This window comes from Echinococcus granulosus, assembly GCF_000524195.1.
Source record: "Echinococcus granulosus chromosome Unknown EG_S00005, whole genome shotgun sequence".
NCBI classification, from domain to species: Eukaryota; Metazoa; Platyhelminthes; class Cestoda; order Cyclophyllidea; family Taeniidae; genus Echinococcus; species Echinococcus granulosus.
Window position 1 is genome coordinate 1302098 of NW_020170385.1, and position 14094 is coordinate 1316191.

General features: G+C 38.4%; 3 protein-coding genes across 3 annotated transcripts; all 3 read left to right on the forward strand. All coding sequences in view use genetic code 11, as the record gives it.

Annotated features, from left to right (window-relative positions):
* Positions 1-818: 818 nt before the first annotated feature.
* Positions 819-3529, forward strand: EGR_01395 (Tetraspanin-33; the record flags this gene model as incomplete). Its single annotated transcript, XM_024490644.1, has 6 exons — positions 819-881; positions 1685-1951; positions 2074-2166; positions 2400-2498; positions 3133-3217; positions 3480-3529. 6 exons carry the CDS (start codon positions 819-821, stop codon positions 3527-3529), a joined length of 657 nt encoding a protein of 218 aa, XP_024354968.1.
* A 996-nt stretch (positions 3530-4525) lies between these two features.
* On the forward strand, positions 4526-7966 carry EGR_01396 (hypothetical protein; the record flags this gene model as incomplete). The annotated part of the gene is made up of 4 exons (XM_024490645.1): positions 4526-4557; positions 4742-4803; positions 7466-7558; positions 7752-7966. The coding sequence occupies 4 exons, from the start codon at positions 4526-4528 to the stop codon at positions 7964-7966; spliced, it is 402 nt and encodes a 133-aa protein (XP_024354969.1).
* A 4307-nt stretch (positions 7967-12273) lies between these two features.
* On the forward strand, positions 12274-13059 carry EGR_01397 (hypothetical protein; the record flags this gene model as incomplete). Its single annotated transcript, XM_024490646.1, has 1 exon — positions 12274-13059. One exon carries the CDS (start codon positions 12274-12276, stop codon positions 13057-13059), a length of 786 nt encoding a protein of 261 aa, XP_024354970.1.
* Positions 13060-14094: the final 1035 nt, after the last annotated feature.

Consider the following 14094-nt stretch of genomic DNA (forward strand, 5'->3'; position numbering starts at 1 on the left):
TAAATCCAGTATAATGGCCAAGTGAGGTCAGTGACGTTGCGGTCAATTATCTTCTCAGCTGCATGGAAATTCGATGACTGTGAGGCTTGGCTCGTGGGTGCTTCCTCACAGCACTGATTACGTTGTGATGGCTGACGCAGGAGGTCAACCAAGTGGAAAGTCAAGGACGATGTGCGGAAGAGGAGGAGGTGATGTAATCCGTAATTGTATGGCTAGCTCGCGGTTTTGGCGAAGGGACCGCATTGGTTTCCCACCATTGTACCTTGGCCAGGTGGGCTAGCCTCTGGGCTATGCCAGTAGCCCCAAGTCCTGTGAGGTGTGGACGATACACGCTCTGCATGAGATTGACGTCATCTTTTAACCCCAAGGAAGTCTCGGGGTGATACATATAAATGGCAAACTTTTGCTGGATAAATATGCTTCAGTTAGAACCAGACAGTCCCTATCATTGAGGAATACTTTTATGCAAGTGCAAAGCTACCAAAACAACACAATTTAACCCAAATGGGATTTGAAAATTACTGTATTTTTGCATCAGCTAAGTGTAAAATCTGTTAGACTTCTTTAATATCTACTACAAAAGCTGTACATTATTTTGGCAAAACAAATTTTTTAAATTACCACATCGTCAAAAGTATTCATATCCTGATTTTAATGGGAATTCTCTGTTCTTTTAATAAGTAGTAATGGATTTGCATGAATGGCTGAATTTATTTGTGCATCCACTTTTAAATTGACACACTTTTAGTTAATCCAAATGTGCTGGTCTTTGGCGCTATTGCGAATCTGGCTTGGCCCGTTTTGTGGGTTCTCTCAAGATGTCGAAAACGTGTGCCGGTTGTATCAGGGCGCTGATGATATTCTTCAACTTCCTTTTTATTGTGGGTTTGGACTTTTTTACTCAGACCGGCCATTTTGCGCACTATTTAAGTCCTTTTCCGATATGTAGCTGACATTCCAATTATGGAAGCTGGACCAATTACTTGTTTTTTAATCAGTATTGATACTAGTCCGCAAAATTCCCTAAGTATCATCGAGAGTGATTTTCCCTTTTTTCTGAGTATGGTGAATGAAGTTGAATCGCTAAAGTTGGTTGACCCTTTCTCCTTGTCCCACCTTTTTGAGTTCTAACAAGTATCTGGTATCTTGTACATGATAAGTATGGTAGCTGGCTGATAGCAACCTCTTGCTTTTACGTCTGAAGGTTATGTTCGTCAGGATTCGCTACTTTTATCGGGTCTTTTGAAAACTTGGTAGATGCTGTTTCCTCCTTGAACCGCGAGTTCTTGGTTAACTATGACTATTTCACGTTGATTTTCCTTTTAAAATTGACTTCGCAATATTCTTATACTCATCACCAGTTCTTGATGGCCACTACAAAATTAGTGTGTACTTTTGCTGTCTGACCGCTTAATCTGACTAGTTGAGGCGTTAGCATATTTGTACCGACATTCGTTGCGGCTCAACTATTTCTGGATTGCCTTAATTTCTATTGATTTGCGTCGTTTGTTGACGTTTACGGTAATTGGACGTCTGAACGCCCACGCATAGTTGTGGCCCGCACAGTTGCGCAATGCCATTCTCCTACTGGCATGCATCTAATCCGCTGTTATGTTATCGCTCTTTCACTTGCATGCATTCTTCACTATGTATGCTTCTTTGAATTATTTTACCTATTATTTAGCTCATTGGCCTCGCCATCGTCGGGCTGGGTATATACCTCCTGGTGTCAGGATACGTTAGCAGCGCTTCCGGGGAGTTAAGTATCCTGGCTTATCCGTGTATTGGGTTAACCATTTTGGGGATTGTTCCGGTGTTTCTCGCAGTATGTGGTTGTTGGGGCGCATTGCGATACAACAGATGCTGCCTGGGAATGTATTTTACATTCCTCCTGTTTGTTTTTGCCGCCGAAGTCGCTACTGGGATTGCTGGTGTCGTTTTCAAAGATGAGGTACTCGTCTTTTACTATTCAGCACTTGAATATTTGCTTGATTTCCAGTTACGTTTGAGTACAATTGTATCAGCAGCTTTGATGGCTACTTCATGTTTAATTGTCAAGCTGCACTTCTATAGGTGCGAACACACATTCTCAGATACCTGAAAAAGGCTGTCGAAGACTACGAACCTACTGAAAAATTAACTTCGCTCGATCTTGTGCAAGCGACTGTAAGTTATCTGATCCGGTTTATAAGATCTCGGTTCTCTTATTTAATTTCAACCACATAAACGATCGATGAAAACCCATTTGGTAATGTGCAAGAATATATTGGTATTTTTAAATTGGTAACGCTCCAACGTACCTTGTGTGGTTTACTTCGATATGCCTTTAATTGTCTTCATGAATATAGTAGCTAAAATCACTTTTTTTGAAAATTATCAGATTGTGTTTTTTGCATTAGTTCCATTGCTGCGGCTATAAGGGTCCGAGTGACTATGGGCATAAAGCATTTCCTAAGTCCTGCTGCGGATACGCTGAATGTGACGTTTCAACCCTTCCAGTAAGTTGACTGTTTACCTTCTGGGTATTGAGGTGCACATCCTTGAGTGTACAGAAATCGTGAGATTCTTTTTTCTAGATGTGTGAAGTACAGTTTTGTATGGACTTTGGTTTCTTGATTCTAAACTATTGTCTGATGGTGTAACGTCCCTTTATTTGTTAAAATTATGTCTAACACAAAACTCCACATTAAGTCTGGACAAATTAATAGGTTTACTGTTTATGCCTTCAAAATAGTGTTCCAGTCACTTAATGCCATTGCCATAACACCGAAATGATACTCTATGAATACAATAAGACCATTTCTTTTTCATTAAGTTTATAAATAATTCCTTTTTTGGAATATTGCGTATAGAGACGTCCCTGTACATGCTTGCTGCTAGTTTAATGGTAAACCGCTGAACACACTTGTACTTTTTATTAATGCCATAACTTCGTCGGCATCATTGGCATAGTCCATCTAATTATGCAGTTTCTTGAAGTTTATGAATTGCCTCTTACTAGAAAAATCGTGATTTTATCGTCGGAAATTTTGCCTTTACAAGTCAATTCCTTTAGCACACAAATTTCGTGATGGTCTGCCGATTTAATTAACCTTAATTTATGTTGTCTGAATAAATTATCCTCTCCAATAGGGTTGCGAAAAACGCACGAATGAGATTGAGAAACATACGTTGATACTCTGTGCTATTATTATTGGATTGGCTGTTATTCAGGCAAGTTTTTATCCCTGTAAATTAATGCAAGACGTATCCATGTGGTTCTGGTGTGAGGTTTTGGTTATTTAATTTGAAACTCCTATGAAAATTGAAAGTAATCTTTTTTCCATCTCGGAAGAGATATTTCTGTGCATGTAGCTTGGTGTTTTAGGATATTTGTTAGGCACACAGCAGGAAATTCAGGTTGCATTATGAATCCACTGTATGGTTTAGTTGCCATCTGTCTGTCTACCGATAGGCTGATGACTGCTGTTTGTCTTTAGCTCGTTGGGCTGGTCTTCTCGATGATCCTCTGCTGCGCTGCCAAGGATAGACCCGACATGGAATCTTATGAACCTGTGCATACATAAGTGCCCATTTGCATATGCACACCTTTAAAAGACTTCTTGTAATTGTCCTTCCTATCAGTTAGCAATCCGTAAACTGGCTTTCAGCGCACACACTCCAATCACTAATGGTGATATCTGCATAAATTATTGCCATTTTGCATTACTCCCTCTTGCTGTTAATAACTTATTGTACAAACTATTGACCCATTGTTATTCCACGCATTCTTGAATGTTTCAATATTAATTACTTCATTTGATACCATTTCCTCAACTATCCTTTTCAAACTTGAAACGCTTACTTCGTGTCGCTTATTATGCCTTTGAAGTGGTATTCCTATGGTTTACTACCTGGTGAAATACTGAGATAGGTCGAACTACTTTGCTATAGCTTACTCAGTGATATTACCGTTGGCCTCCCCCTTCCTTGACCTTTCTTTTAGCTTGTGTGCGGGTTGAAGCCACATCAGCTCTAATAAATCGGTCAATCTCTTGATGCAGTAGCTGTTATCCAGTGGTCTATTATAGGCCAAGAAGGTCGGCATATCAGACAACGGTAGAATTCAATTCTACTTTAATTGGTGGTTTTGCCATCACATGACGCATTGGGGTAGGCTGCCGTAGGCTCTTTCAAAATGACTTGGATGTACTCAACTCGCAACTCCTTTTGATCCGCCTGAACCTGGGCCAAAGTATTCCTGTCTGGTGTCTCACGCTTTTTGATGGCGGGAAATTTTTAGCCAAGTGTCTCCTGTGAGGGTGCATTCTTCCGCAGAGGAACCCTACACATGTGCTAACAAGCAGAGGGTGACTCTTCAGTGTTTGCATGTGTAAGTGCCACGTTGTTAGCTGATGAGTGATGCGTTAGTTATCCATCCATGCTTTGGCGATATCTTCTAATCTTGGGATGATCAACGGCCTTTGTTTTGCTGTATGGATTACTAGGTTGTGGCTACTGATTTCACAAGGACTTGATTCCATTGATGGCTGTGATTCAATCCAATTTCGATAGATTGTAAAATAATTGTACTGGAAGTAAAGCAGAACGGACCTTCCAAGTGAATGGGAATAGCGTAGCACTTTTAAGCTGTAACAGTGGATGGAAAGGGGTTTAGGTCAGTGTTGTGCTTCCTTCTCTGTGATGTTACTGACGTTAGTTCACATGGAAGATTTTTGTTTACGTAGTTTTAACACACTAGGAAAGTTGGTAGTTTCAGTTCTGCTTGTAACATTAATTTTCCACAAGATTTAGTGCAGGATGGTAAGTGCCTTCAATCACATGCCTTACTTTGGGATTCTCTGGAAGGAGTACACGCATTTTATGGGCAAGATCGTAGCTATTACTCGTCTTATCAACAATCCGTTTACCGAAGAAGAAATTTTGTGCGGCACATTTAACTAGTCTTCAAGTACAAACGAGAGAACTGTGCTGACGGTAAATTGCTATGCGGTTAACTGACCACATAGCTCATTTCAACACAACCCAATGCTTGAAGGTACACTTTAATGTCAGCCCAGCTTACATGGAGCCCCATATGCAGCCTGCAGAGGTCTTCAGCACTATCTCTTACCTCTTGGTGTAAGGGCAACTATAGTAAGGATAGACCATAAAACAATGTCGGGCATTTGTCGACTCTTGGTTGAGAGTCAGACACCTACCTGTAGGCGTACCGCAACGGCACATCGTAGTTACTTATCACTTACTCGAGTGTATGAGTCTGTGACCTTCCAACCTTGCCAACCGCAGGCTGGTGTATGCAGTGTGGTTGGATGAGTCAGTTGTATATCGGCAAGGCTATGGATAACAGCAAGCGCGGGCGCCCCCATTCCAGCGTGTGCATGCGGTTCTTCTCTTGTTACTTGGTATCACATGCTTTCCTCGCGGTGAATTTTTGCAAAGGCACCGTAATCATCAGGAAACAATGATAGCTTAGACCTGAATGTGTTCTTGAAACGCAAAAACCAACGCGCATACATCATTCAAGATTTACGCACTTGTAAATCAGTATGACGGCTGATATTGCTGCCTCGTGTAAATGTCAGCCATTAATTATGGGTCGGGATCCCCTCTTCGTGATGTTTACCATTGTAATTGGGGAAGTTGAATTTACTGTGGTGAACCTATCTCCATTAGGGAGGCAGATTGATGTGAATGGATGAGATTGGGAATGATAAGTGTGTGCAAGCCCAGCGCACTACGTTAAAATAGTGATGGAAGGCATGATCTTTAAATGAATGCCAATGAGCGATAAGCAAACAGAAATCATTTGACTTCTATGATTTCCAGGGCGATGTGGAGCCAAGCGTGTCCTAAAGTCAAATGTCAACACACGAGCATTAAAACACACAGTTTTATCAGTAATCGTTTTAAAAGAGAAAACCTGGGTGTATGTAGCTGTGAAATTGATGAGTCCTTGTTTCTATGCCCAGGTTGCGCCCGAAGGAAGTAATTATGCAAATTGGGCAACATGGTATTCCGGTATGGAAAATAAATTAACCTCAAAGGTAACTAATACTATTCCCAGTCAACAAATGCTCTAATTGTTACATCTGCCCATTAGCCACAATTGATGCTACCATCCGTTAGATGATATTAAGTGTTGACAAGATCAAGTAAGCGCTCTAGGTGCTTACCTAATTAATTCCATCACTCTTTATAAAGATACCGTTTGACCAGTGTGAGTTAGCTGAATGTAATTCAGCAAATGGTGTCCTGACATCTGTATTCCGCAGGCACGTAAGAACTGCCTAAATGAATTTGTCAGGGTCGTTTAATAGCTATATAGGCTTTGCTCAAAGTTCCTGACTGGGAGTTTGTCATTACTTCACATGAACTAGTAATTTACGGTTGTGTCATCTGTGTACATTCGAAAAAACACATTGTTGGCAGAAATAATCCCCAATGTTTTTTTAACAAGACTTTCCGGTGATTGATTTTAATCATTCTTCAACCATTTTTGACGCTTGTAAGCACATAAACTTCAAGGGGATAACAATTGCATTACATAAAATCAAAATTCAACTTTCGGTTACAGTGGGAATAGCACTTTGCTGATTTACTAAAAGTAATGAAATCAGTTACGATTTCATTACCTGCTCATAAGCGTATAATAAAATTTGCAGGTTCCTTAAATTCGATCGTTATCGTTCCCTTTTATGATGCTGACAAATCATTGTAAGGCCAGTAGTGATAACCTCTGTAAGTCCCCTTAAGATTTGTGGTTAAGATATCAATTAGAAGATAGCAAATAAATACAAATATATAAAAGTCACCCAGGAATAATAATTAACACACGGGAATCGACCAGTAGCATTGCGATACACAACATTAGCTAACTGTTAATGGGTAATCATTGTGGTAAAACCATTAACCAATTGATAAAATTATAATTTCCACTCAGGCCTGGTGATTATGTGATGTAAAACAAAAGTGTCACCAATGGATCATCTTCATTTGTAGCTTGCAAAGCGTCATTTGAACGAACCGCTAGATTTGACGTTTCTTTCGTCGACGTAATATATTAAATGGGATAAATGCAGCGCTATGGAAACATATGGTGAACTGAAATGCTTCCAAGGGTGCCATTTTTATGAATCCATTGCCGTCTTTAAAAGTGAGTTGAAATTCGACCAGCTAAGTACGCCCTTTTGGGCGATTATGGAATTATAACCAAAATCCAGACAATGTAAAAAGACTTGCATAAATAGCCACGTAACTCCCCATTCTCAATGCGAAATTCAGGTCAAATATAAGAAAACCTGGAAATATGACCATCCAAATTAAACTTTCAGCGTATTATCCCCTGGTATGAAAAAAAAACCAGCAGGATCATTTTTGAAGAAATTAGGCTTTTTTTCCCTTAAACACATTTTAGTTGAAGTTCAAGCAAATAGCACCCATAATACTATTCATTGATTGTCAGGTATGAATGCTGATGCACCGTCAATAATAAAGGAAATAAAAGAGACAATGCGACGTCAAAAGATAACCATCACACGACTTCATCTCCAAGATAGTAAGGGAACCTTGTGAAAAAATCCATTCGCTGTTTTTCATTCACAAATATGAATATCTGATCCCTATAATGCACAATTGGAGTACCTTTGATTTCTCACTCTCTGGTTCAATTCGTAGTATTTACGCCGCAACGGTCACATTGCGCTTGTCGTTATTCATTTTGCAGTCATTTTCATTCACCACAAACCCAGTTGTTGATATCTGGAATGGTCAAAAACATCATCCACGAATATCAGTTAATAAATCGCCCAATTTGAAGTCATTTTACTCGACTTATTTAAGTAAACAATGCCTTGAATTGTTGCTGATAGTCAGACAGCATAAATGGTTAATAATTCTGATAACTAAAAACCGAATTTACTGTACAAAAAAAATAAAAACAATGACTGAACTCGTTCAGATGTGACTTCTCACCAAACAAAATATTGCTATCGGAAATGGGGCAACGTATTTATTGGCAGACCATTGTTACTTGGACTACCTTTCGCACCACAGCGGTCGTACAACCAACATTAAGCAGTTCTGTTGAAAACCGGGTCAAATCTCCGCAAATTTGAGGCCGCTGACAAGTCCATAATTTTCTACAAACCCGTTCATCATGATTTGCATCTAGATGGTTAACTTTTGATCGCAGAAGCCGCTGTGGAAGTGGAAGAAAATGTGAAATTATTCCTCTAAACACCTGCGTGCAGAAGCCCACGAGAATAATTCAACAAGTGATGAAGCCGCAATTTTGTAACTACGTAACTTATTTTCTTTAGTGAAATTTTTTATTTTAGAATGCAATTTTAAAAATAAATTCAAATGGAAATAAAACCCTCGGATTACAAGAACTCTGTAATGTCCTCGATCAGGTTGGTGTAGGTACGATTCCTCTTAAATAGTGTAACTGCCAACACTTTATGTGTTATGAATATATAATGAAAAAGTACGATTCATCTACAAATTTTTCATGCTCCAAAATATTTGATTTTAAACCTTCCTCTCTGTAAAATAATACCCAAAATAACAATCCTCTAATGCGAGATAAATTTACCAGTTCAAATCAAAATGAACAACGCTGGATGCAACAGTAATTAACTTGTGCAGCACACTATCCCCATCAAAACAGATAGTTAATTGAAGGCACAATAATAAGCAGGCATTTCAAAAGTATGACAAGTGGACCGAAACTCACAATTCAGCACATATATTTGAACGAATGCAATCTGTGTTAGGAGAAAGTAGCTTAAGCTGAACAGCATTTTTTTAAATGTGCAGGGACGAATGCATATGTACTGAAATAAGTTAATAAATCAGAGTACCAGGAACTGAGTACAGCAATGTTTAAAAAAGATCTTGCCTTTTTCCAAATAGTTTATCGATGAGTATTTTATGGTGAGGAAAAGAACAGCCTATATTCCTTAAAGAAACTGTTTTGCACTAGATTAAATATTATATTCACTGATTATCCGAGAGCACAAATTGAAAGGTAAGCTTCTAATACAACATTGCACGGTGTTAACTTTCCTTCCTGAGTTCCACGAAAACGGAGAGCTTCTATTGGCTGCTTTGCATTCCGTGAAGGGTGCGGCAGTCTGGGAAGATGGCTTTGTGCCAAGTTTGCAAATGCTATGGCAGCCGGAATCAGGATGGCTGCCTACTGTCACCCGATTGGCCGAGCAAATGCGGCGGGTTGATTACATTAAAAAATTTGAGGGCTAAGTAGCACTTACAGGCAAGGTAAACTTAACGTCTTAGGAAGCTCTTAAGCTGTTTAGTCTAGATGGATTAACTAGTTTTAGATCTTATTTATCGAAGGATCTCTTTGCGTCAAAAGGCAGAAAGTTTTATTGGTAGTTAAGATGGCTTCGTATTGAAGTCTGTCATAGTCTACCACCATAAACTACTTCTAAAATGCTAATGAATATATGAGGTGATCAAACTTATTGCAGAGAAATAATGAGGATAAATATGCAATTTCAAATAAATGAGCAAATATAGTGCTTCTGAAGGTTACTTTAAATGCTTTTTTAAAGTTTTAATGCAAGTCTGAAAGGAGATACGTGAAGCTTAAATGTCTTTGGCCTTCTTGCTTTCTTTCATCCATAGAGTAAACGAATTGCGTTCGTCTACTAAATTAAGGGTAGTCCCGCAAGAAACTTTATGTGCCAACCAGCCACAGCTTATCACATTCTCATTTTCGATGGGAAACGCTGGAGCTTAACAAAAGTGGGCCTTAAAATTGGCATTTTAAATAATATTTTTATATACGTAACAAGATGAGGTACTAAACACCATAGCATTATGTTAAAGTTAAATGAATGCTGACACGTGCTTCCGTTTATTTACAAGGAAACGAGGGTTGCTCTGCATCTTGTTAGCATGATAATTTCTGGAAAAGATATTTACTGGATATGCAAGGTAGTTTGAGAGATATTGCGGGAGGAGGAGGATCGATTCGCATACCCAAAGATGTCCAACTTCTTGTAAGTGACAAATAAACATACTTGAGCCTTCTCAGAGTTAACTCATAAAATTCATTTCTGAGTTTTTACAATGGTTTGCACACCTAATTTTATAAATATTCAGGAGTCTACACTCTTTTTTATTCCCTAAGGCTAACTTACCGTTATTTGGTGTAATCTTTTATTGCTCGAAGTCTGACTGATGTAATGAAAATATGAAAATGTTATTCAAGATTATTTATGGCTGTAACTAAGGCCACAAATTAAAATAAAATATTTATTCACTCCTTACTGTTAGACAAAATCAGCCAATAATAGTTCGATGCCGCTCAACTTAAGAACGCGGTTGACATTTTTGCACCACAGGAAAATATTAATATCCAATCATGGAGAAATTGGACTAGGCTTACCAATATAAATAGTAATTTTACGTCTTTTTGAATAATATAAGACTGAATTTTGGTAGCGGACGAAGACTCGGATTAATTTGGCACGCTATTTTACAATAAAGTTTGCAAATCCCTCAGAGTTTCTCAAGCAAAGAAGAACGGTACTTGAAAGCGGATAATGGTAGCCCATCACCTTGATGTTATTGTTTTTTCAAACCCAGTAGATTCATACTTAAATTGTCTACAGTTTCTGCAATTAGCTTACATTTACTCAAATGCGTATGGCACCGAATTCGCGTGTTCTACTCAGGAGTTTTCAAATTACCTACTGGTGTCTGTTTAAGTGAGCAAGTTAGAGACGTAAGGCATCAAGAGCACCTAACGATTGCTCGCGAATAGAGCTATGCAGGTTTCGGTCGCCAAGGTAACAATGGCTACCATAGCAACATAAACTAGGCAGAATTGGTACCAGTAAGAATAAAAAAATAATTGCACTGATTGTTTTTGGAGATAAAGTTGGTTGTTCGAGTACTCGTATTTACCTGGGCCACTGGTGAGCGCACCAGAAACCTAGATATCATTCAAAATTTTAGAGTTGTAATGTTTTAGCTTATTCTGTACTAAATTAGAATATTCTTTCTAAAATAACCTTTAAAGAATTAGGGCTTTGGCTAGCGCAACAATTTTATTGTTAACCGAATGACCAACTTGTAGATTTTTATTAACTTATATTAAGGACGAATATTGATGATTTATTAAGAAAAGCAATTAGCATAAATTTTGGACTTATATTAGTGGATGTGTAACTAAGGGATCATCCATATTCTTACGAAACATTGATTAAAGGCCTCAAAACAATGAATGAGATGGTGGCTTAATGTTCGCATAAATATTATACGCCGATTATTTAGAGCCGTAAATTTGTAAGCAAATAGCAATCGACTCAACTTGGGATGAGAAAGTTATAAGTCTGCTTTGTTTAGGAGGTTGATTGGGCTTATTTTGATTACAACACCAAGGTTTACGGTCAACCAACTGCAGGCGAAATTGACAATAGTACTACTAACCGTTGAAAGTAGAACTAAAATTTTGCCACATGGATATACACAGCAAAACGTTGTAAAAATGAAGTAGATGGTATCCTACTGACTGGAAATGGCACAAACTAAGCTATACTAGAATTATCAGCACATCTAATTATTGTCTTACTATGAAATCCTTAATTATTTGTTGGCTTTGAATGAGCCTTGTGTATAACTGCCGAATCCCCAGAGCCACCCTGAGCATAATACTTTTGCTTATCCTCCCTGTAAATGAAATGATTTTTTCTGCCTCACTAGATTACTATATCCCAACCATGATAAATCCACAGATTATAAGGTTATAAATGAGGCTTTTGTCCCTCAAATATTCAACCATTCAGTTTGATTAAATAATGACCATAGATATGCGAAAAAGACATTCAAGAGTGGTCATTGTTAGCTCACGGCTTAAGCGTATAATAGATGCAACTTTGAAAAAGGTCAAATTTTATTAATTTCACAATGGGAGTGCAATGAAGGTTGGATAGTTTGCGATGTTTTTAAATGTGTATTTTAATAAATAAAGCCATTGCGGATGCTTGTATCTTTTAATCCGACAGTGAAATGCTCATTAGGCACAGGTTTTAGGGCGTATTATCTACAGAAATTCAAAAATTCCAGAGTCCGTTTCGAGTTACATGTGATTTTTCTGGTTTTCTTATGAATTTCAGGTGATGTGCGCTTTTCCCCAGATTTATCACCACACAACAGCAACCTGCCCGATTCGATTTCCATTTCGCCTATAAAAGGGATGAATTAATTGGTACAAATGCTCGCTCACAAACTCGAGAAATAATGCCAAGCTTCTACAAGAAAACTCCCGAATTGGAAGCTGAGGTGGATCTCGTTTACCGGACGCCTTTGCCTGCACCATATTCGGATGAAGAAATTCGGCATCTTCTGGATAAAATCACATCAAGCACACGTGTTGACCCATTGACACTTCAAGTCACAAGGAAAAGGGTGATTTTTCGAAAATCTACAGACAAGAAGCCCACTGCTACATTTAACCGAAAAAATCTAGTTAATTTTAATCAAATGTCCGAGTCAGACTGCATTATTATGGCACGTAAGCTTAAAAGAAGGAAGCAAGAACTTCTGCTTATTCGCTTTATCGAGCCTAATGGACTGGAAAGATTCCGAAACATTTTCAATTGCTATGCAACCAACCGAATGCCAAGAGAGCCTTCACTGCCACCTCAACAATCTATGCAGGAGGTCTCTGCCATTCAGTGTCAGGCGACAGGCGAGCTAGAATTGCAAACACCGATGATGAGCTCGAGTGGACCGACGACTTCGGTCTATGTGAAAAAGCAGGTTGTACCCAAGGCTATGCGCGAGACGATGCAAAACCGTTCACAGTCGGAGCCTCGTGTCACAAAAAGCCAAGGGAAGCAGGGCTTCAGCAGTCCTGAGTTATACGTTGTAAAACGCGTCAAATGCTCCAAGGACGGTGGAAGAAGGGAGGAGTATAGCAGAGTAACTATCTACGATATTACTTCAAAAGCGTCTAGTGACATTTCGGATTGCTCGTCCGTGTCTCTCACCTATTCTCCACCTCCATCTTCTGCAGCTTCGTAAGGGTTACCGTCTCGGACACGATTTTATGGGTTATCATATTCGGTTTTAGTTGTACCGGATTTTCTGTAGCGACGAGATTGAAATCTAGTTCCAATGCTTGAATAAGATGTTATATGTAACGTTAACTTATTGACTATTAACTTTCCTTTGGTTCACGTGGATAATTTGATGGCGAAAATTAGAAATATTTTGAATAGCAAAATCTGTCATATTTTCCATTTATTAAGAGTAAATATTATCATTCTTGGAACTGCAGCACAAGGATTTAAAAAAATGTAGTCATTGGCAAGAAGGATAATTATAAGTGATCAGTTAGGAAGAATAAAAGTAAAATAGTGAGAAATAACCCCTTAAAATAAACAAAATGGCGAGTAAAAATATGAATCCAAAAATAACTTGGCATTCATTCAAAAAAGTCAGAAATAAAGTCCCTTAGCTGTAACAATGATGAACCGATAAACTTTGCTGAAAGTCTGAACAGGCAGTGTTAGTGGATAAACAGGAGTAACTGCACTGTCTTTACCTTTTACATTAAGACAAGGGAACTCTTCCTACTGGTGCGAGAAAAGACCAGAAGAAAAAATTAAAGCGAGAAGATGTACTCATGGGAGAGGTTGCATTCCGAGCAATCTGTTGAAATACCTTGTTTCAAAAGTCAGATAGGGACGATGGCCATTGAAATGGTGAATGAAATACGATGATGTGACGTCGCCTCCCAAAATGCTCATTCAAAAATCCTACTATTACCTTTCTTTAATCAAAATGTGCAGAATCAACAACAAATTTTTAAACAACTTCTCACTCAAAGGTATTTTAAGGAAAAATTTTGATTGTACAGCAACGTTTAAAGTTGAAAATATCAATTGAGGTTAGCTAAAAAAAGGGGTCCTCCATTCACATGAGAATATAGGTTAGGTGACCCACGGTCGTTCGGCGACAATATCATTTTAAATTTTATTTTTCACGCTACACAATGCTATTTTTCCTAATGATTTTGAAGAAATATAACCTAAAAATGCATGTCTACCCTTATCA